Source organism: Nicotiana tomentosiformis, chromosome 6, assembly GCF_000390325.3.
Source record: "Nicotiana tomentosiformis chromosome 6, ASM39032v3, whole genome shotgun sequence".
Lineage (NCBI taxonomy): Eukaryota > Viridiplantae > Streptophyta > Magnoliopsida > Solanales > Solanaceae > Nicotiana > Nicotiana tomentosiformis.
This window is the reverse complement of record NC_090817.1, coordinates 25,047,867-25,072,348: the sequence shown is the minus strand read 5'-3', so window position 1 is coordinate 25,072,348 and position 24,482 is coordinate 25,047,867. Positions and strand designations below refer to the sequence as shown.

Below are 24,482 nucleotides of genomic sequence, written 5' to 3'. Positions count from 1 at the left end.
TGAAAAGAAAACAAGTCTTTCCATATATGGAAAAAGGATAAAAAAATATAAAAAGAAAAAGGGGTTTATTTTATTAGAAGAAAAAAAAAAACAGTGCTACTGTACTGGACATTAATTTAGTGATGTCAATTGATTTTTATATTACTCAAAGGGGTCCACTCATTATCTACAATCCACTGATTTTAGCTTTAATTACATCTCATATACGTGGCACATTCATATCCTCAAAGCTCTCTTTCAGTTAGCAGTGGGGCCAAATAGTAATGCAGCTCACCTCCCTGTGGACCAAATTTCAAAAACAAAAAGAAGTGTTTCCCGTACAAATTTATATAGTGTTTGACTGAGCACCACATTTAAAAACAAATTAAATTTGTAATTTAAAATAAGTTACATTAATAAAATCAAATATACAGACAATTCATTGAACTTGGTTTTATTTTTTATTTTGTCACTTTATCTCAATCTTGTTTCATTTTGGTCCTTCAACTTTATTTTTTATGTTTCATTTTAACACAAAAAATTTTATCCGACGTAAAAATGCAGCGCATATACATACTTATTTGACCAAATACATAGACAACTCATTAAACTTCTCCATTTTTTATTTTGGTACTATATCTCAACCTTATTCCATTTTGATCCTCCAACTCTATTTCTTATGTTTCATTTTAACGCAAAAACTTTTATCCGACGTAAAAATGCAACGCGTATACATACTTGCTTCTAATGTGTAACAACCATCCAATTAGATTTGGACACTTGTTTTTTTTATCATTGTCATCTAGGTTTAATCATCCACCACCACCACCCCCAAATATTTTTTTACTTTTTTTTTTAATTTCAAATTTTTGTTTTTTTCGTTTTTCTGCACCCCCTTCCCCGGGGAAAATATATATTTTTTTTATATATTTTTAGTTTTAGTTTTTTCATCTTTCGATTTACAGGTTCGAAATTTTAAAAGTTCCAAAATTATGAGTTTGGAGCTTTATGTGTTTGAAAGTTTACGGGTTCGAAAGTTCGCGGTTTCGAAACTTTAGCGGTTCGAAAGTTTATGAAATTTATGGGTATTTCAGGATATGCATGCACACACGTTTCATAAAATATAAAATTTATTTTAAAATATTTTATTTTTAAAAAAAAAATTACGAAACCGACCAACTTTGGTTATTTTTTTGGCGCAAAAATGCAGAAAATTCTTTTAGTGTCCCGCAAAATTTATTTTTTAAGAAATCGACTGAAATCGGTCAGTTTTCATATAAACAGTAAATGGGGAAGAAAATAATAGGGGAAAAAAGTTGGGGGATTAAAAATGAGGCCAACAATTATTTTATTACTGTAGGAAAAGAAATTTTGCCATAAACAATCTGCCTCACGCTCCTACCATGTGACTAGTCAGCTTTCATGTTAAAATAAAACATAACAAATAGAGTTGGAGGGCCAAAATGGAACAAGGTTGAGATAGAGTGCCAAATTAAAAAATGGAGCCAAGTTCAATGGATTGTATATGTATTTGGCCTTTATGTTATTACCGTTGGAGAATGAAATTTGCCCAAAAAAATCTCCCTCACGCGCCTACAGGGTGAGAGGTAACTCACACTCTGAATCTAGTCAACTTTTGTGTTAAAGTGAAACATAAGAAATGAGGTTGGAGGGTCAAAATGGAACAAGATTGAGTTAGAGTGACAAAATAAAAAATTGGGCCAAGTTTAATGGGTTTTCTATGTATTTGGCCTAGTAATAATTTATATAGCGTTGCTATTGAAAAGTCATCCTCCTATGGACCAAATTCCATAAAAAGTGTTGCCATTATAATTTATATGGTGATATTGATTGGGCACATAATCTTTTAAAAATAAAAAATATGTAGTATAAAATAAATTATAAATATTTCTATGGCTTTAAGTCTCTCAACTAAATTAAAATAAAAATATAAAAAAAAAAATTAAATGAATAATATTTACATATAGTTTTTTTAAACTGATTAAAAGTAATAAATTGAGACATAAGGAACAATTTTTTTTTTATAACATCAACAGGTTGAGTACTGTGAGCATTGAACAAGGACCATTGATTTTCAAGATGACGAAGTATTCATTTATACTACCTTGAGTTTCTGGATTTTTATTATTAAATTCTTGTGGTCATAGTGTTGAACAAGAGTGGGCTGCTCTCAGAGGCGGATTCAGGATTTAAAGTTTATGGGTTCCTATAACGACCTTAAATAAATATAAAATAAGTAAATGAGTTCACAATTAAATATTTATGGATATTTAGTGAATTTTGTAATATATATATAGGGTATATACAAAAGCTACTGGGTTCCCGGGAACCCACATGTAATAGGCTGGATCCGCTCCTGGTTGCTCCGGTGGTGAGCACCCTCCACTTTCAACCGAGAGGTTGTGAGCTCGAGTCACCCCAAAAACAAAGTGGGGAATTCTTGAAGGGAGGGAACCGATTTTCTATTGAAAATAACTTCTCTATCCCAGAATAGGGGTAAGATCGAACACACCATCTTCCGCGGAATAAAACGTGCAGGTGTAAACTAGTAGTAATATTTTATGAGGCAAAGTGATATTGAATAAAAAATTGGGTACCGATTCTACGTCATCGCTTAGATAGAACTGTTGAGCCACTTGGGAAAAAAAACTAAAGATAAAGCAATTGAGAGGTTAATTTCAGATTTGATTCATTTCATTACTTTAAACTAAAAATGGCACTTTTTTTTTTCTTGAATCCTTTTAAACCCTTGTCAGCATATTGGTTCAATAGAATATATAGCATTTCATGCAGTCGAATTCGAATCAGTCTCGTTACGGTTTGATGTTGGGTTTACAAAATATTCAGCCTTAGATTTGTTCCAACTCTATGAAAATAGCAGCTATGCCCAAATTGTACTTCTTTATTAAACGGATATGCACAATATTATAATATGATATACTTATAATTGATCACGGAATGTGTGTGACTATATTGTACGTCAACAACAATAAACTCAGTGTAATCTCACAAGTGGATTTTGAGGAAGGTAGTGTGTACGCAGCCTTACTCTTACCTTGCAAAAATAGAAAGCTTATTTCCGATAAATCATCAGGATTATATTGTAAGTAAGAGAGAAGAAGGGCTAGTCTCTATTAGGATGACTGAATGGTCAAAGTATAGAGTACTATTCTGGAGATCTTGGCTTTAATTCCAATTATTACACCGTTATTTGCTTATCAGTGCTTATGTATATAGCGGATTGCTTATGGAATTCTACTATCGCCACTCGATTCCACGTTTAAATTTGAAGCTGAAATTTTGGGGAGGAATTTAGAAAGCTTATGTTGAGATGGAGAAGGAGTTAGATCCTTTGTTGTCGGACAAAGTATATTTCGAGAATTACAATGAAACATTGAAGGATATACTATAATAAAAAAATTATGTCAAATTAAAAGTGCTTATAACTGAAAATTTAGGAGTTTGGTGGTGATTATTTACCAACTTTGGTGACCAAACTATAAATATTATTAGAGCAAGTTTTAATTTATGTCCCATTTTAACTTATATAAGCACTTTTTATATTTATCAAATTTAAACACCCTGGTAATATGTTGAAGATGGTGTCGATTTTAAACTAATATGTCATAAATACCCACTTCAGTTATGTTTTTCTGTCTTCGAGAAAATAGTTTAAGTGAAAAGAGGTCATTTTTATGAGCTGAAATTCTAATAGTTATATAATGATTGGGATGATTTGAGTTTACTAAGTCATACCATGAAAGTTTGGGAGAGGGGTGAAAATGAGGGTGAGGAGGACGGTGTCTATATCCGACAACCAGTTCGGGTTCATGACGGGTCGTTCAACCACGGAAGCTATCCACCTTATTAAGAGGTTGGTAGATCAATACAGAAATAACAAGAAGGATCTGTACATGGAGTTTATTGACCCAGAGAAAGTATATGACAAGGTCTCTAGGGAGGTTCTCTCAAGATGCCTCGAGTCAAAAGGTGTGACAGTAGCTTACATTAGAGCGATCAAGGATATGTATGACGGAGCTAAGACTCGGGTTAGAATAGTGGGAGGCGACTCGGAGCGTTTCTTGGTTGTTATGGGGTTACATCAAGGATCTGCACTCAGCCGGTTCTTATTTGTCCTGGTGATGAACGCACTGACACAACATATTCAAGGGGAGGTGCCATGATGTATGTTATTTGCTGATGATATAATTCCGATTGATGAGACGTGAGACGCTGTTAACAAGAGGCTGGAGGTTTGGAAACAAGCCCTTGAGTCTAAGGGTTTCAAGTTGAACAGGACTAAGACAGAATACCTGGAGTGCAAGTTCAACGCCGAGTCGAGGGAAGTGGACATGGACGTGAGGCTTGGGTCATAGGTCATCCCCAAGAGAGGCAGTTTCAAGTACCTTGGGTCGATTATCCAGGAGGACGGAGAGATCGACGAGGACGTCACTCACCGTATAAAGGTGGGTTGGATGAAATGGAGGTTAGCATCTGGAGTCCTATGTGACAAGATGACATTGATACTCAAAGGTAAGTTTTATAGACCGGTGGTTAGACCGGCCATGTTATATGGGGTAGAGTGTTGGCCGGTTAAGAACTCACATATACAAAAGATGAAAGTAGCAGAAAAGAGGATGTTGAGTTGGATGTGCGGGTACACTAGGATGGATAAGATTAGGAATGAAGATATTCAGGAGAAGGTGGATGTGGCTCCTATAGATGACAAGATGCGAGAAGCGAGGCTCAAATGGTTCAGACATGTGCGGAGGAGAAGCCATGATGCCCCGGTAAGAAGGTGTGGGCGGTTGGCTTTGGCGGGTACGAGAAAAGGTAGAGGGCGGCCTAAGAAGTATTGGGGAGATGTGATTAGGCAGGACATGGAGTGGCTTCAGATTTCCGAGGACATGACACTTGATAGGAAGGTGTGGAGGTCGAGCATTAGGGTTGTAGGTTAGGAGGTAGTTGATTATTTTTCTACTTCGTTCAAGGCATGAGATTAGTCTGATAGGGTTTGTCTTAGGCTGCTAGTGGTTAATTTTGTGTTCACACTATTCTTCCATTTTTCATAGCATCGGGCCTTATTTATTGGTTATTGTTATTGTGTTTCAACTATTTACCGGTTTCTTTAATGTTGTTATTATTTTTATGATTTCTGTTGATGGTACTGATATATTATCTCTTTTTGTCTTTTTCGTTTTCTTGAGCCGAGAGTCTATCGGAAATAACCTTTCTACTCTATCGGGGTAGGGGTAAGGTCTGCGTACATACTACCCTCCCCAGACCTCTCACCTTCGAGATTTTATTGGGTTGTTGATGTTGTTAGGATGATTTGAGTATTTGACTATTTAACTAGAGATTTGTAACTTAAGTAGTTTTGTTACAAGCTAGAAGAGGAATGGAGAAAGCTGACGATTACATGAAAGTTCGTACTATCTACGTGGAACTAAAAAAATGAGGCGGTAATATCATTGTTCTCCGCACAGCATTCGCAATCATTCTGTATAAATAAAAAATTATTTTCTCTTTATCCTAATTTATGTAACATATTTATAACTTATTTAAATTATAAATTTTATATTTTAAACTTCTCACCTAATCTATACTATATTAAAAGTACGAAAACTCTTAGCGAAATATCGTTCGCCTTTTTTACCCTTAAAAATCGACTTTACACTAAATAAAATTATAATTTAAGTTGTCTTCCTAATATTTAGGAATGAACATTCAATTACCATTTATGCTAATTTTTCTAAAGTTAGAACTTTAAATCAACTAGAATTTTATTTGTTAATCTTTCCTTATTAGATTGTATTACAATTTTATTTGCAATAGGAAGACGTGATTTTAATACACTAAAGACTTGTGTTTCAAAAGGAAAACAATACTAGCTTTTTACCACGTCTAATCTCTATATCATTTGTAAGATTTCAAATTAAAACGCTAAAAATGAAAAGATTAATCAAGTACACTACTAAATTGATTAATTTCTATAATACAGAATAACTTACATATCTATCTATCTATCTATATTAAAAGCACGAAGGCCCTTAATGAAATATCGTTCGCCTTTTTTACCATTTAAAATTAAACTTCACATTAGGCAAGATCGTAATTTAGTTATTATCGCAATATACAATACTTTGAAATCAACTAATTTGGTTATAAAATCTTTCTTCTGTTGAATTATGTAGGAAGTCCTAATATTTAGGACTTTAATATAAATATTAAAGGAAGCTCGGTGCACTAAACTCCCCATATGTGCGGGGTCCGTATAAGGGCCGGACCACACAGATCTATTATCTTTTACTTATATTGTTTGGGAGAAATAATAGTATTACATTGTCTTAACAAAATATTGTTTGGGAGATAACAATATTACATTGTCTTTTGCTTATATTTATTTACGCCAATTTCTATATGAAATATGTTTGAACTTATAATTCTAAGGGGAGGATACTATATATTCTTACTATTAAATTAAGATGTATGTATTTAATTAACTATTTTTCTAATAATTAAATGTAATTTTTAAATATTATGCGAAAATATCTACGAAGAGAAAAAGATGGTATTCGAGTTAGAAGGAATTTAAAAAAATATCTCTATTTTTTATATCATAGTAAAGGCATAAATCCCGAATGCAAAAATAAATACATTATTTTTTTAATTTTTATTCAATAACTTAAATATATTATTTAATAATATTTACATAATTTTTTAAAATTATATACTCATAGGTATACGCGCAAAGCAAATTCAATGTGTCATAGGTGTCACAGTTTACTGTACATAGGTGTCATTCAATGTACAATTCTGTAGTAAAACAATTTTAAGTCAAATCAACTTAACCTTCTAATATTGGGGATGGTCACAAGTTCATAAATTTATTCAAGAAAATCAAAGCAAATTCAAGATTTCTTAATTACAATTAATCAATGCTAACATGTCCAAAGTATCATACATTTTGTTTGGTGAAGAGATGCATTTATAATTTCCAATATGTTATCTGATAAAAATATATATACTTTTTATATTTATATTCATTTCTAATCCAATCATGTTTAAAGTGTACGAAAAACTTGGCAAAAGTTGGGTGCTTAGTGATCTTGATCACGTGAAGTTCGGACTTGAGAAAATTGCTAATGACTCAATGTCTACAGATAGATTACATATTTTAATTTTTAATAGCAGATTGCATAAGATCTAATAATAAATTCCTCTATTATGGCCAAATTAGTGGCGCTCAGCTCTTTCTACAAACTAAGTCTATACAAACCGGTAAAAACTTACCCCCTTCTCCCTCTCAAATCCCTCCAACATATTCATTTTTATCTTCTAAATTAGCATAAATTAAATCCGAATAAATTCTACTGTTACATGGCTTAATCAAATCTTAATTAGTAAATTCTATTTTCGGCAAGCTTGGATAGACAGTATTATTTTTAAATAATTAAGTTGGACCATTCTTCAAAGAAGTAATCCATATGCTAGGTTGACCTTTAAATGCTTCTTTTTCAATATTTGGTCATGTTCTTTTGCTCTTTTCTTTTGAGGGTTCCTCTAGGATGTGCCTCAAAATTCAATATAGAGATTTGATTGAGGGGGTTCACTTGCATATTTGAGGTTCACCTGCACCAGATCCAAATGGAAGTTATGCGATTTCCTGGCTCGTAGTGTTAATTAAAGGTTTTCAAATGAGTTAGTGATGTTATTTTTTTCCTTCGGACATTGGGGTGTTTGGACCAACTTCTGCTTACTCCATGCTACTTCAATTTGCAATTAGGTTTCTCTTTTTCCAATGATAGCACAACTACTTTGCTAGAGGCTTGTTGAGCTGAGTTTATATTGATTTTGATAACTAACAAACATTATTGAAAGAACCAGGTCCCTTGTAATCTATTGATCGAAAGTTGAAAGTTGTTTCTTAGTACAAGTGGGATTAAGTTGGAAAAATCGATTTCTGCTGATGGTTGTTGATCATGCCCAACTATGCCTTATAAAAAGGACTAAGCGGTCGTTGCAAATATAATCTGGTTTACAAGTTCGGAGTCGAATTTACAAGGACAAGGTCGTTGCAAGTATTCATAACCAATAATGGAAATAAGAAGAAGGAAGTGAAAAGCTCGTAGAAGAATTCCCCGTCTTTCTCCTATTGTGTTCTTGCCTCCTAAGGTCCAATCCCAGCAAAGTCGGTCTCATTTTAAAAATAGTGTTTAATGACTATTTATATGTGTAGGAAAAAGATCTAGGCGAAATAACCAAGTCCAAACCAAATATGAGACAAAATAGGCTTTAACAATCGGGAACATCCTTGCTACAGACCGTGCCTCGCGACCTCTATAGCACGCTCTACCTCGCCTCAGGCCTTGCTTCGCCAGCTCGGTAGCGAGCCACAAGGCTTGCCTCGCCTGCTCTCTCGCGAGCAGAATCCTTCGCGATGTCTGATGCTGCTTCGTTTAAAATTCTGTTTTGTTTCAATTTGTTCAACTCACTTTTCAATTTCTTTTCTCTTCCTTGTTTCTTGCCTTTCTTCTTTCAATTCTTCTTTTGTCTTTGATTTCTTTTGTCCCCTAATTAAATAATCACAACTTCATTCTTACAGTGTATAAAATTACACATAAAATCTCTACTTTGCTCCCAATTTCGTCTTCAATGTACCTACACATAAAATAAACTTAATTAAGTACAAATATAGTATAGTTTAGCATTAAAGCCCCAAAATGTAAGGTAAGTAATGCACTAAAAATATATAATTATAGCCAAACATCAGTTGATTTTTTTGAAGAAATTATTTTGTGGACACAAGTGTTGCACCGACTGAAGGAGTTCATGTCCAAAAAGAATTTTAATTATGAAAATACTTGCATGAAAAAAAACGTGTGAAGAAGTATTTTAAGAAAAAAATAGAATCTTTTCAGGATTTATTTTCCTTATGAGGTAATAAATTAATAGGTTTTGGAGCTAAATTTAGAAAAAGATTCGGCCAACCTCCTCTTATATCAAGCATCATGTTGCTGTTATTTGAGTTTAACACTTCCAACGCTATTTTGCACAATCACAACAAATTACCCGTGGCAAATAGCAATTTACAACAAAAAGGTGTTTTTAAGAATACAAGCTGCTCAACTAAATAACATGTTCTAGAAGTCGAAGCTGTTAAGTTTTTTAGTTGTTAGGTTGAGTCATTGTTCTTTAATTATAACATATTTTGCTTTTGAGAAGTGTAAACGTAGGATATCAAGTTCTGGAGAGATTGTTTTAGCTTTCTAGGCTAGAGAGTTTGTAATCTTGAAAGGTGTAACGACCCGACTTGTCGTTTTAAGAATTAATATTTCGTTCAACGACTTAAGGTTCCGGGCAACTTCATAATATGTATTATGACCCACGGGTGTGGTCGAGTTTGATTTTCAGTAGATTTAGAATTTAATTGAAAGAGAAATTCTCATTTTGAATCTTAAATGGAAAGAGTTGATCAAAGAGTTGACCTTTGAGCAAACGACCTCGGAATAGAATTTTGATGATGTTAATAGCTTCTTATGGTGATTTTGGACTTAGGCGCATGTTCGGATTTGGATTTGAAAGTTCGTAGGACAATTCTACGCATTTTGGCGAAAGTTGGAAAATAGATGATTTTCGAAAAGTTCGATCGAAGGTTGAATTTTTTATAACGAGGTTGGAATCCGATTCTGAAAATTTGAATAGGTCCGTTGTAGAAGAACCTTGTAACCAAATTTGTACACCTAGTGATTGATAAAATGCTCAAATGAGCTGAAACCATAAAAATCTTCCTAATTATGGTTTACTTTTGTTATGTTTCTAAATAGATTGAAGTTGCTAGGTTTTCTGGAATCTCGTAATAATGTAAGGAAGACTCAAGAAAGATTGGAGCTGTCCGGAGGTCAATTCACGTGAGAAAGTTATTTTGGAATATCGACCTAACTTCAAAAAGGTAAGTGTCTTGCTTAACCTCGAGTGGAGGAATTTTCCCTTAGGCATTGAGTCTTATGTGCAATTTGTGTAATTGAAAACCATGTACGCGAGGTGACGAGTACGTACTTGGTTTATATGTACAAATTTTATTGAGTTAAAGTCTTGAGCATATTGTGTAGTAAATTAGATAATTGTTGGCATATATTTAATTATCTATTTGTCTTGCCTAAATCCTTGTTGTTGACTCTGTTGTTATATGTTAATTTGATATGATTGTTATTTGATTATTTATGAAATTCCGTGAATTTACTGGTTTGATAATTATTGGAAATTAATTTCATTTTGGATTTTCCCCTCTGCAAATAATTAATTAAATGAGCTTAATTAAATTTTTATATAATTATTAAAAATTTAGAGTTAATGAATACTTTGCTTTATGTTGAGTAATTTCTATCTCTGTTGATTGTTTTTGGGTGTTGTACACATTGTGTGGAGCCTTCGGCTATTTGTTGTGAAATTAATTGACTTGATTGTATCTTTGAAATTTTGGTTGTAGCCATTGGGCAAATTGTGATATGAATTGATTTTGTTATGTTGCCGTGATAATTTTCCGTGCAAATTATTGTGTTGTGTTAATTATTATTTTGAAGATATAAGTGTGGCATTTCACCGTTGATATTATGTGGGTATAAGGGTGGCATTTCACTGTGGTTGTGTTTGTTGGAATATTGTCAATATGAGCGATATGGGTGGCTATTGATATTGTCTAGGCGGAGCGATAAGGGTGGCTATAGGAATAATAAGGGTGGCAATAGGAGCGATAAGTGTGGCTATTGTCAGGGACGATATGAGATGATGTGGGGTTGATAATTTTCATGTGATGTTGTGATATTCTTATGTTTATTTTTATACCTTGTGCAATTTTTCTTGTTGTTGGTAAATTGATAACAATCTGATTTATGTTAAAATTGAGAGTCTGTGGCTATTGCCGGGCGGATTATAAAATAAAATGTGGGCACGAGGTGCCATGAGTAAATAACGAGGATATTGGCACGTGAATTGTCCGTGCAGTTGTGATATGAATTGTGGGAACGAGGTGATGTGATTAAATGATAATGATATTTGGCACGTGAATTGTCCGTACAGTTGTGATATGAAATGAGGGCACGAGGTGCCGGAGAAATATGATTATTTAATTATGGGCAGGAAGTGCCATGGAAATATGAAAAATGGGTTGAGACTCGTGTTTACGAAAAATATAAAAATGGGCTGAGACCCGTATTTTTATTATTTTGAAATGAGGTGTCACATGGTGATTCTTTAATCGAAAGAATTATATTCAAAATATTTAATTAAAAGAATTTTTATTCAAGAAGAATTATATAAAAGAGTTGTCTTTGAAAGATATTTATTCGACGAAATTATATTTGAAAAAGAGTTCTATTCGTAAGAATTATATTTGAAAGATATTTAATTGAAGAACTTAATTGAACTGGATGTAATTGTATTTATTAATTGTTGAGAGATATTTAAATGGTGATTTTATTGTCTTACTGTGCATATCATTGGTTGTTTTATATTTCCTTGATGCTATTTGTTTCCTATTATTTTGTATATTATATTGCACAGGTTATTAGACTAGTGAGTGTCTTGACTATACCTCGTCTCTACTCCATTGAGATTAGTCTTGATACTTACTGGGTACCGACCGTGGTGTACTCATACTATACTTCTGCACATTTTTGTGCAAAGCCAGGTATTGGAGACATCGGGCTTAAGCAGAGTTAAAGCGGGATCGTAAGGATTTAAGGTAGAGCTGCTTGGTCATCGCAGTCCCTTGGAGTCTTTTCATTTCATTATACTGTTAATTTTTAATCAATCAGTATTATATATTCGGTCCTCGTGATCATTCCATGTATTCAGTTAGAGTTCGTGATTGAGTACTACCGGTCCTGGGAAGGTTGTATATTTATATTTGTTCCGCTGTTAGTTTTGATTACTTATAAAAAAAAATAGCTTCAAAATGTAATTAAAATCGGCTTACCTAGTCTTAGAAACTAGGTGCCATCACGACGCCATTGGTGGTATTTTGGGTCGTGACAAGTTGGTATTAGAACTCTAGGTTCATAGGTTCTACGAGTCACGAACAAGTCTAGTAGAGTCTTGCGGATCGGTACGGAGACGTCTGTACTTATCTTCGAGAGGCTACAGAACTGTCACGACCCAATTCCCCCTCCGTTTGGGTATCGTGATGGCAGCTAGTCTTAAGGACTAGGTAAGCCTTATAATAATTTAAAACAACAACATTATTTAAATAGAATCTCTTACAATTTCAAAAACTGGTAGTACAAGTCATAAGCTCTACAGAGTATTTGCTAGAAAACTTCTAAATACAACTGTCCAGAAATAAGAATAAGCAGTGCAAAATGAAAAGTTGAAGGTGACTCCGAAGCCTACGAACGCAGCGGCAGGTTTACCTTGAGTCTCCGCAGCAACAGTCCACACAGGGGTAGTGGCGAGGAACAGTCAAGACACTCACTGGTCTAATAAACTAAATAGGTACAAGTATATGAGCAGCAGAAGTATGATGTCTACATAAAGACTATGCAATATGACTCACAGTACAGTAATGGCAATAAGGAAGGAAATAACCAGTGTCAGCGAAATATCATGAAAATGACACAGAAAAATGAATAGAACCCAACCTATATCCAAAATCACAAATACAGCAAGGACAAGTAATAACGCAGCAACTACAACCGCTTTTACATCAGGTTTTACCCAACAACTTCATGAGGTACCGAACCTCGGACAATTCACAACTCACGGGTCTCAATACCTGAACCCTAACACTTGGCATCCTGTGCCATCATAATACCTCATAACCGCACTGACAACTCACGTGCCAATAGAGTCATTCTCACATAGAAGACAAGTAAACAAGGGTGAGCATTTGTGCTTAACAATATCGAGAAAACCTCTTATCCGATAAGAGTGCTTAACTACGTGTATGCTTGTGCAAGTTTCCTACCATAGTCTATATCAGCAAATAAGCATAAGGAAAAAGAACGGACAACACGTAGAATATTTCCTCATAGCTTTCACAAGATAAAGCTCACACAGGTATGTATACCACTTCACAAATATCAACAACAAGAATGCCCCAAGCCATAAATCATCACAAATCAATCCCTAACACAGCCCACTTTGTCTCGCCAAGTGTGCAATAGTAACATAAATGCCTGTCTTATCTCACCATACGGGCATAATAATATTCCCACCTTATTTCGCCACATGCGCAATCCACATACATATATATCCTACCTTGTCACGCCGCATGTGCAAATATTAATAGTAACAATAGCACGGCAGAAACCTCGTGCAACCCAATAACAACAACCGCACGGCAGAAATCTCGTACATCACCACAATAAATACAACAACAACAATGGTGATAATACAAAGTACGACAAGTAAATCAACTCAAGAACTTTTAAATCACAAGAAAATATGGAACCAATTCACAAGGAATAACCACAGTCTGAAATACTAGGCGTAAAGAGAACAACTCAATAAGGAAAAACTAATGTGTAGCAACGATCCCACAATATAAACATCAACAACAGGGAAGCTAACACGAGTCAAATAATTCCAAATAAAATAAGTCGACTGAGATTTAGGATATCTAAACTTCTTTTAAGGTTGAGAAAATTACGAAGGATATTCAACAATTCAATTAAGGATAAGCAGCGGAAAAATAATCATAACCTCAAATAACACTGAACAATTATAGGATGAAATAATATTAATTCCAAATAAAGATATGCAGTTATGAAAAGATAGCATGATAACATAGGAGGTAAAATCTTCAGTTAAGTCAAATAAGAGTCAAATAGGCAATAAAAGTGAATCCTGAAGCAATTAATTCTAATTAAAGCATGTAGAGGTGAAACTAGCAAATAGGGACTTAATCACATCAAGATCAACTTCATACTCGGTGAATGTAAGGACCTAAGAATCCTAAAAGACCAACTTTCCACAAATAAGTCCGAGCACGTACTCGTCACCTCACGTACATGGACTACAATCAACATAGAAGCTCAAATCCTAAGGGAAAATCCTCCACACAAGGTTAGGCAAGATACTTACCTCAAAGAAGACAGATCGATACTCAAAAATAAACTTCTCGAGTGAAATGACCTCCGGTCGGCTCAATTCTGATCAAAATAACTTCAAAGCACAAATAAAACTCATAAGAGACTATTCTGGATTATAAAGTCTCAATCTTTATCAAAATCTAAAAATCAGTCCAAAAGTCGACCCTTGGGCCCGCATCTCGGAACCCGACAAATTTTACAAAACCCGAACACTCATTCCGATATGATTCCAATTATATTAAAATTATCAAATTCCGATACCATTTCGTCCCTCAAATCATGATTTTTCATTTTGGAAATTTTATTCAAAAACCAACATTTTCCTCAACTCAAAACACAAATTAAATGATAAAAACAAAGATAAAATCAAGGAATATAATAAATTCTAGGTGAAGAACACTTACCCAATCGATTTGCTTGAAACACCCACAAAGAATCGCACAAAACTAAGCTCTAGAACTCCAAAAATGGTGAAAATGGCAAACCCTCAGAATAGAGGACTTTATATTATGCTCAAGTGTTTTGTGCATCGTGAACGCGGAGAAAGGGACGCGTTCGCGAATAAGAAAAACAAAAGCTGCCCAGTTGTTCTTCGCGAATGCGACAACACGTTCGCGAATGCGGAGAGGAAAAATATGATGGCCCAACGACTGCTCTTCGCGAACGCGTGAAGTAGTACGTGAACGCGAAGAGTGTAATGGAATAGCTAAGCGAACGCAAAGAGGAAAATGATCACCAGTGCCCAGGGCCTGGTTTGCACTTCATTAATGCGAGATAGGGAATGCGAACACGAAGAAGGGGGGGCAGAACTTCACGAACGCGAGAGGGTGACTGCGAACGCGAAGAGAAAATATTTCACCCTCCAAAATAACACTACGCGAACGCGAAGGCAAGGACGCGAACGCGATGAAGGAAACCAGAAGACAGATAATAACAGTTCAAAATAGGGGAAATGACCCGTAGCCCATCCGAAACTCACCCGAGGCTCCCGGGACCCCGTCTAAACATACCAACAAGTCCCATAACCTAGCACGGACTCGCTCGAGGTCTCAAATCACATCAGACAATGCCGAAAATACAAATCGCACCACGTATCGAACTTATGAACTTCCAAAACTTCCAACTTTGAAAACTCGTGCCGAAACCAATCTAACCAGCCCAGAATGACGTCAAATTTTGCAGGCATGTCCCAAATAACATAACGGAGCTGTTCCAACTCTCGGAATCGCATTCCGGCCCCGATATCAAAAAGTCCACTTCCGGTCAAAATCTCTAAAAAATTAACTTTTGCCATTTTAAGCCTAAATCAGCTAGAGACCTCAAATTCACGGTCCGAACACGCTCCTAAGTCCAAAATCACCTAACGGAGCTAACAAAACCGACGGAACTCCATTTCGGAGTCGTTTTCACACAGTTCCGACTACGGTCAAAATCCTAAGACTTAAACTTTCGTTTTAGGGACTAAGTATCCCAAATCACTATGGATCATCCGGTAACTGAATTCAACCACGTACGCAAGTCAATACACATAATATGAAGTTGTTCAAGACCTTTTGCCGCCGAACGAAGCTTAAATTCTCAAAACGACCGGCCGGGTCGTTACATCCTTCCCCTCTTAAACAAACGTTCGTCCTCGAACGTGCTAAGAATCGCCTCGAAGTCTTCAAATCACTGAAAGTACATATCCAACACACACCCGCGGGAGACTCCACGTCACCCCAATCCACATAAGCCTGACGACACCATCCCAACTGTAATTCATCCCTGCCAACACCGATAAGCCTTAGAGTCAAAATTCTCACCTTCCATTTATCTTCAAAAGACCCGATTCTAAATCCATAACCGGTATTAGTCTCAACCAGCTGTAACAACTCATGCCTACATCCACAAGGTACGACCACACAACAAGACACACCATACATAGGCCCATAATAACATTTCTGATCCCAATAGCTGCCCGTAATCAAAACCATCACCGGCAATTAGCCTCATATCCGTTAGAACCCTGTTCAAACCTCCACAATACTGGTAACGATGCAAGAAATACGAAGCCCTCTTAACTATACACCCGAATCAACAAGTCACAACTAACACTATCGGGCACACACCCTGCAAGCTAAAACTCGAGAAGCACAGAATGAAAATGACTGAATATTAAAGAGAAACACATAAGGAAAATATCAAACAAGCCCGACAGACACAACTCTCTAACAGTATCATACTACGAGTCAATTCAAAAGGAAAAATCAAAGTACATGAACAAATCATACGGATTTCATCCTGGTATAACCTTCCACCGCGGCACGCAGTCGGGCTCAAACATATCAAATCACATGGAATCGCGAGGGTCTCACCCTCAACTCTGAATCACAAGTCGAATACACATCATACCAATGGAAATCTTCCACTAATTCAATTCTGCCAATAAAATCACAACACTTACCAAACCCTCACCCCGGTAGAGTATCAAATTAAAATTCGTAACCAATTTACTCAGGAATCACATCAAACCTACCATAATGGACAACATGAATTCACTTCTAGTCTCGTAACTTTCAAAAATGAATAGAAACAAATGATAGACACGGGCTACCACTCATAGAGTCTCCCAATAGGGGTAAACACCTAAACATAATACTAAGTCAAGAACTCACCTATAAGTGGGACAACAAATAGGGGAACCCGTCCCGATAAGTAGAACTAAATCAAAATACGAATGGTGCCCCTCAGTAACAAATCAAAAGCATACTTTTATGACATCATATGGCGCAGTGGCCTCAAGCCTACTATATGAAACACATCAACGGGTCGGGCCTTCCCCTCTTGGGCACCCTCTACTCTCCTGAATACTCCGCTGTGACACACCTGTCTGGAGTCTAGGATAATCTCTCACCATGTGGCTGGTATCTCCACACTCGAAGCAACCTCTCTGCTGACGTGGTTGGGAGAACTGTGCGGTATGGGTACTCTGAGACCCATGAGCACTTGAAACACTGTGCAAAGCCTGAAGTGCTAACTGAACTGGCTGACCAACAAAACCTCTACCATGTCGTACCCTACCTCCAAAATAAGGACCAGTAGATCTCTCCGGTCTACAAGGCCTCCTCACCTCCCTGTCCCCTCTCTCCTGATCTCGCATGTACTCTCTCTCATGGCCTCCCATGTCTTCTCTCTCCTAGTCCCACATGCCCTCTACTCGGCGAGCGATCCCTACCACCTGCTGAAACAAAATATCTGACTCTAACTCCCGAGCCATGCTGAACCGAATATCATGCCTGAGTCCCTCAATAAATCTACGGACATGCTCTCTAACTGTGGCGACCAAAGCAGGTGCATGCCTGGCCAAATCACTAAATCTCACGGCATAATCAAACACTGACATAGTGCCCTAGCGCAACTGCTCAAACTCCGCGCGCCATGCATCTCGAAGGGACTAAGGTACAAACTCTCTCAGGAATATCTCTGAAAACTGAACCCATGTAAGTGAAGCTAACTCGGCTGGGCTACCCAACTCATATGCCCGCCACCACTGGTAAGCCGCTCCCCTGAGCTGAAACGTAGTAAAAGCAACCCCGCTCTTCTCCACAATACCCATAGTACGGAGAATACAGTGACACTCTTCCAGAAAACCCTGTGCTCTCTCTGAAGCTAAACTACTGAATGTAGGAGGGTCATATTTATTGAACCTTGCAAGTCTAAGATGCTCTTCCTTAGATGTTACTGCCCTGACCACGAGCTAAACTGGAACCACAGGCTGTGTCACCATGACACCTGGAACTTGGCTAACATGAACTTGTTGCTCTGGGGTGTGGGCGGCGGGAGTCTGGGTTTCCTCCCTCGGTCTGTGAAGTAGCTGGTGCAACCGGAATCAACCCCGCCTGAGCCAATGTACCAAACATGCTCAGGAACTGTGCTAAGTTCTCCTGAAGTCCGGGGGTAATAACAGGTGCCTCTGGTACCTGCTCCCTAACTAGAACTACTGGCGGCTCCTCAACTACTGCTCCGGAAGGTGCTCTGGCTGCAACACTAACTCCTCGTCGGCCTATGCCCCTGCCTCTAGCGATACTTGCTCCAGGAGCAACGTCGTCTATAGCCGTAGCTCGTGTCCTCACTATCTGTAAGAGAATGGAATGATAAAAGTTCAAACTCCGAGATTAATAAACTCGTACGATAGGAATGAAAGAAGTGAGATTGTCCTAATAGTTCTGTAGCCTCTCGAAGATAAGTACAGACATCTCCGTACCGATCCGCAAGACTCTATCACGACCCAATTCCCCCTCTGTTTGGGTATCGTGATGGCACCTAGTCTTAAGGACTAGGTAAGCCTAATAATAATTTAAAATAACAACATTATTTAAATAGAATCTCTTACAATTCCCAAAACCGGTAGTACAAGTCATAAGCTCCACAGAGTGTTTGCTAGAAAACTTCTAAATACAACTGTCCAGAAATAAGAATAAACAGTGCAAAACAAAAAGTTGAAGGTGACTCCGAAGCCTGCGAAAAAAGCAGTAGGTTTACCTTGAGTCTCCGCAGCAACAGTCCACACAGCTAGCTAATGAACAATTACCTGAATTTGCACAAACAAATGTGCAGAAGAGTAGCATGAGCACACTACAGCGGTGTCCCGTAAGTATCAAGACTAATCTCTGTGGGGTAGTAACGAGGAACAGTCAAGACACTCACTGGTCTAATAAACTAAATAGGTGCAAGTATATGAGCAGCAGAAGTATGATGTCTACATAAAGACTATGCAATATGACTCACAGTACAGTAATGGCAATAAGGAAGGAAACAACCAGTGTTAGCGAAATATCATGAAAATGACACAGAAAAATGAATAGAACCCAACCTATATCCAAAATCACAAATACAGCAAGGACAAGTAATAACGCAGCAAGTACAACCGCTTTTACATTAGGTTTTACCCAAAAACTTCACGAGGTACCAAACCTCGGACAATTCACAACTCACGGGTCTCAATACCTGAACCCTAACACTTGGCATCTTGTGCCCTCATAACACCTCATAACCACACTGACGACTCACGTGCCAATAGAGTCATTCTCACATAGAAGGCAAGTAAACAAGGGTGAACATTTGTGCTTAACAATATCGAGAAAATCTCGTATCCGATAAGAGTGCTTAACTACGTGTATGCTTGTGCAAGTGTCCTACCATAGTCCATATCAGCAAATAAGCATAAGGAAAAAGAACGGACAACATGTAAAATATTTTCTCATAGCTTTCACAAGATAAAGCTCACACAGGTATGTATACCACTTCACAAATATCAACAACAAGAATGCCCCCAGGCCACAAATCATCACAAATCAATCCCTGACACAGCCCATCTTGTCTCGCCACGTGTGCAATAGTAACATAAATGCCCTCCTTGTCTCGCCACACGTGCATAATAATGTTCCCACATTGTCTTGCCACATGCGCAACCCACACATATATATATCCCACCTTGTCACGCCGCATGTGCAAATATTAATAGTAACAATAGCATGGCAGAAACCTCGTGCAACCCCATAACAACAATCGTACGGCAGAAACCTCGTGCATCACAATAATAACAACCGCACGGCAGAAACCTCGTGCATCACCACAACAAATACAACAACAACAATGGAAATAATACAAAGTACGACAAGTAAATCAACTCAAGAACTTTTAAATCACAAGCAAATGTGGAACCAATTCACAAGGAATAACCACAGTCTGAAATGCTAGGCGTAAAGAGAACAGCTCAACAAGGGATAACTAATGTGTAGCAACGATCCCAAAATATACACCTCAACAACAGGGAAGCTAACACGAGTCAAATAATTCCAAATAAAACAAGTCGACTGAGATTTAGGATATCTAAACTTCTTTTAAGGTTGAGAAAATTACGAAGGATATTCAACAATTCAATTAAGGATAAGCAGCGAAAAAATAATCATTACCTCAATTAAGACTGAACAATTATAGGATGAAATAAAATTAATTCCAAATAAATATAAGCAGTTATGAAAAGATTGCATGACAACAGAGGAGGTAAAATCTTCAGTTAAGTCAAATAAGAGTCAAATAGGCAATAAGAGTAAATCCTGAAGCAATTAATTCTAATTAAAGTATGTAGAGGTGAAACTAGTAAATAAGGACTTAATCACATCAAGAACAACTTCATACTCGGTAAATGTAAGGACCTAAGAATCCTAAAAGGCCAACTTTCCACAAATAAGTCCGAGCACGTACTCGTCACCTCACGTACATGGACTACAATCAACATAGAAGCTCAAATCCTAAGGGGAAATCCTCCACACAAGGTTAGGCAAGATACTTACCTCAAAGAAGACAGATCGATACTCAAAAATGAACTTCTCGAGTGAAATGACCTCCGGGCGGCTCAATTCTAATCAAAATAACTTCAAAGCACAAATAAAACTCATAAGAGACTATTCCGGATTATAAAGTCTCAATCTTTATCAAAATCTAAAAATCGGTCCAAAAGTCGACCCATGGGCCCGCACCTCGAAACCCGACAAATTTTACAAAACTCGAACACCCATTCCGATATGAGTCCAATCATATAAAAGTTATCAAATTCCGATACCATTTCGTCCCTCAAATCATGAATTTTTATTTTGAAAATTTTATTCAAAAACCAACATTTTTCTCAACTCAAAACACAAATTAAATGATAAAAACAAAGATAAAATCACGGAATATAATAAATTCTAGGTGAAGAACACTTACCCAATCGATTTGCTTGAAAATCCAAAAAGAATCGCTCAAAACCGAGCTCTAGAACTCCAAAAATGGTGAAAATGGCAAACCCTCGGAATAGAGGACTTTAAATTATGCCCAGGTGTTTTGTGCATCGCGTAAGCGGAGAAAGGGACGTGTTGCCCAGTTGTTCTTCGCGAACGCAGCAACACGTTCACGAACGCGGAGAGGAAAAATGTGATGGCCCAACGACTTCTCTTCGCGAATGCGTGAAGTAGTACGTGAACGCGTAGATTGTAATGGAATAGCTAGGCGAACGCGTATGCGACACGCAAACGCGAAGAGGAAAATGATCACCAGTGCCCAGGGCCTGGTTTGCACTTCGCGAACGCGAGATAGGTAATGCGAACGCGAAGAAGGGGTGGTAGAACTTTGCGAACACGAGAGGGTGACTGCGAACGCGAAGAGGAAATATTTCACCCTCCAAAATCGCACTACGCGAACTCAAAGGCAAGGACGCGAACGCGAACGCGAAGGCTAGGACGCGAACGCGATGAAGGAATCCAGAAGACAGATAACAACAGTTCAAAATAAGGGAAATGACCCGTAGCCCATCTAAAACTCACCCGAGGCCCCCGGGACCCCGTCTAAACATACCAAAAGTCCCATAATCTAACACGGACTCGCTTGAGGTCTCAAATCACATCAGACAACGCCGAAAATATAAATCGCACCTCGTATCGAACTTATGAACTTTCAAAACTTCCAACTTTGAAAAATCATGCTGAAACCAATCTAACCAACCCGGAATGACGTCTAATTTTGCAGGCAAGTCCTAAATAACATAACGGAGCTATTCCAACTCTCAGAATTGTATTCCGACCCCGATATCAAAAATTTCACTTCCGGTCAAAATCTCCAAAAATTAAACTTTTGCCATTTCAAGCCTAAATCAGCTACAGACCTCAAATTCATGGTCGAACATGCTCCTAAGTCCAACATCACCCAACGGAGCTAAAGAAACAGACGGAACTCTATTCCGGAGTCATCTTCACACAGTTCTGACTACGGTCAAAATCCTAAGACTTAAACTTTCGTTTTAGGGATTAAGTGTCCCAAATCACTCCGGATCATCTGGTAACTGAATTCAACCACATACGCAAGTCAATACACATAATATGAAGCTGTTCAAGACCTTATGCCGCCGAACGGAGCTTAAATTCTCAAAACGACCGGTCGGGTCGTTACAAGAACTGTTAGGAAATTTCCATTTTTTTCATTCATGTCGTGCGAAATTTGTTGAATTTGGAATTTGAACCTTTGTATCTCCATTAGCTCATATATGGTGAGGACATGTGCTACTAGGTTAGCTGAGCAGGCATCCGCACATACTGCTAGGGCTGCAAGAGGCCGAGGCCAGGATAGAGGTCGAGGAAGGGCACGTGTTGCGACTAGAGCACCTATCATAACAACAGTTGAGGAGCCACAAGTAGCTCCAGTTGGGGTACAGGTACCAGAAGCACCTGTTGTTACCCCAGGACTTCAGGAGACTTTAGCATAGTTCCTGAGTATGTTTGGTATATTAACTCATGCGGGATTGATCTCTGTTGCACCAAACATTCTGCAGATTGGGGGTGTAGCTCAGACTCTTACCATAACTCCAGAGCAGCAAGTTCACGTTGGACAGGTTTCGGGTGTAGTACCGGTACAACCTATTATTCCGGTTTGGCCTGTGGTCAGGCCCGAGGCATCAGAAGAAGAACAAAAGAAACTTGAAAGGTTTAAGAAATATGATCCACAAACTTTCAGTGGCATAGCTACAGAGGATGCCCAAGGATTTCTAGAAAATTGTCACTGTATTCTCCGCACCATGGGTATTGTGGAAGTTAGCGGAGTTTCCTTTACTACATTTCAACTGTCAAGCGCAGCGTATCGGTGGTGGAAAATTTATGAAAAAGGTAGACCAGCCGATGCCACACCACTAACTTGGGCTCCATTTTCGGAAATGTTCTTGAAAGAGTTTGTTCCCCAGAGTTTGAATGGTTGCGTCAGGGCACTATGACAGTGTCAGAATATGCTATCAGGTTCAGTGAGTTAGCCCGTCATGCACCTATCTTAGTTCCTACAATCAAAGAACGGGTCCGCAGATTCATTGAGGGGCTCGATTATGATATTAAAATATGCATGGCTCGAGAGTTGCAAACTGATGCTCCATTTCAACAAGTAGTGGAGATTACAAGGAAGATTGAGGGTGTTTTAGGCGAGGAAAGAGAGTCTAAGGAGGCCAAAAGGTCTCGAAGGTCTGGGGGATTCAATGGGTTTTACTCTTCAGCTAGAACGCATTATAGCGGAGGCTTGAGCAGTCGTTTAGCTTAGTCCGCACATCAGATTACTCGGAGTGCTCCAGTTTACAGTGCACCACCAACACGAGATTCTTACAGTGATTATTCCAATTACCCGGCACAGACTCAGTACAAAAAGCCGCGACCTCAGAGGGGTTGTTATGAGTATGGTGATACTAGGCATATCATGAGAGATTGTCCTAGGCTTGGGAGGGGTGGATTTCATCTGAACACTCCAGCCACAAGCTTTATTCCAGTTGATACTCCACATGCACAGTCAGCTAAAGGTGGAGGACAGGCGGATAGTGGGCGCTTAAGAGGTGGAAGCCCGACCCGTTGATTTAATTACTATGATTTGGCTGAGGACAAAACAGCAGATGGTGTTGTTACAGGTACGATCCTGATTTTATTATAAAAGGATATTGTCCTTAATTTGATTCGGTTCTGAATATTGAGGTGAGTCCTCCTATTATGCTCCACTTATGGGTGAGTTTCGTAAATTTGTGACCCACTTATATGTTTATCCTTGTTGGGAGATTTAAAGATGTGAACCCGTGTCTGTCATTTTATTTTTGGTACACCATTGAGGGCTATAAGCCCAAAAGTAATTTTTATTATTCATTATAGTGAGTTTAATGTGTTTCGAAATAATTGATTCCAATTTTTATGACCGGTAGGAGGGTTCATTATATGTTGTGAAAATTATTTATGAAATATATTGAAAAGAAGAAAGAAAGGAAAGTAAAATTTTCAGTTGGCACAATGTGCAACATACTTATGATTCGGAGTTGAGGATGAGATCATCGCATTTTACATGATGTGAAATATTTAAATCGGGCTGCAAGCCGCGATGGAAATTATGAAGGACGAGGTCCTTGTGGTGAACTATTTATGAGTTTAAAATTTTTCCTTTGTGAAATTTAATTGTATAATAGTATTAATAGGGAGTCATGCCTGTTAGAATTATTTGATAATTCTTGTATATTTTTTTGTGCATATTCAGCCATTTTCATGTTGTACACATTGAGTTTTAACCTATGAGATGAGTGCCCAGGTAGCGTTAAATGTGACTCATTAATCCGAGTAAGCAATCATGAGATCTTCATGCCTCACATTCTGTTGTCAGTGTTGTGAAAATTCGAAATGAGGTGATGGTTTATATGAGATTAATTGATAATGATGGAATTAATTATGAACAACTTTTAAGACCAGAGATGTGGTGATAAACATACATATGATGTGCTTCATGTCCCGATATCATTATGATAATACGGTGCTTGTAATGATGAGATTGGTGTTATTGATATACACATTGTGGTATTTTGTTGGGTTG

The 24,482-nt window shown here is 37.6% G+C and overlaps 1 protein-coding gene across 1 annotated transcript; it reads left to right on the top strand.

The window, feature by feature from the left end:
• The first annotated feature begins 3,782 nt into the window (after positions 1-3,782).
• LOC138893700 (secreted RxLR effector protein 78-like) lies at positions 3,783-4,184 on the top strand. The gene has a single exon (XM_070178354.1). It carries the CDS (start codon positions 3,783-3,785, stop codon positions 4,182-4,184), a length of 402 nt encoding a protein of 133 aa, XP_070034455.1.
• The last annotated feature ends 20,298 nt before the right edge of the window (positions 4,185-24,482 follow it).

Bases quoted from the DNA above. Each gene is read 5' to 3' on its own strand.
- LOC138893700 (XM_070178354.1), top strand. From the start codon at position 3,783: ATGAGGGTGAGGAGGACGGTGTCTATATCCGACAACCAGTTCGGGTTC.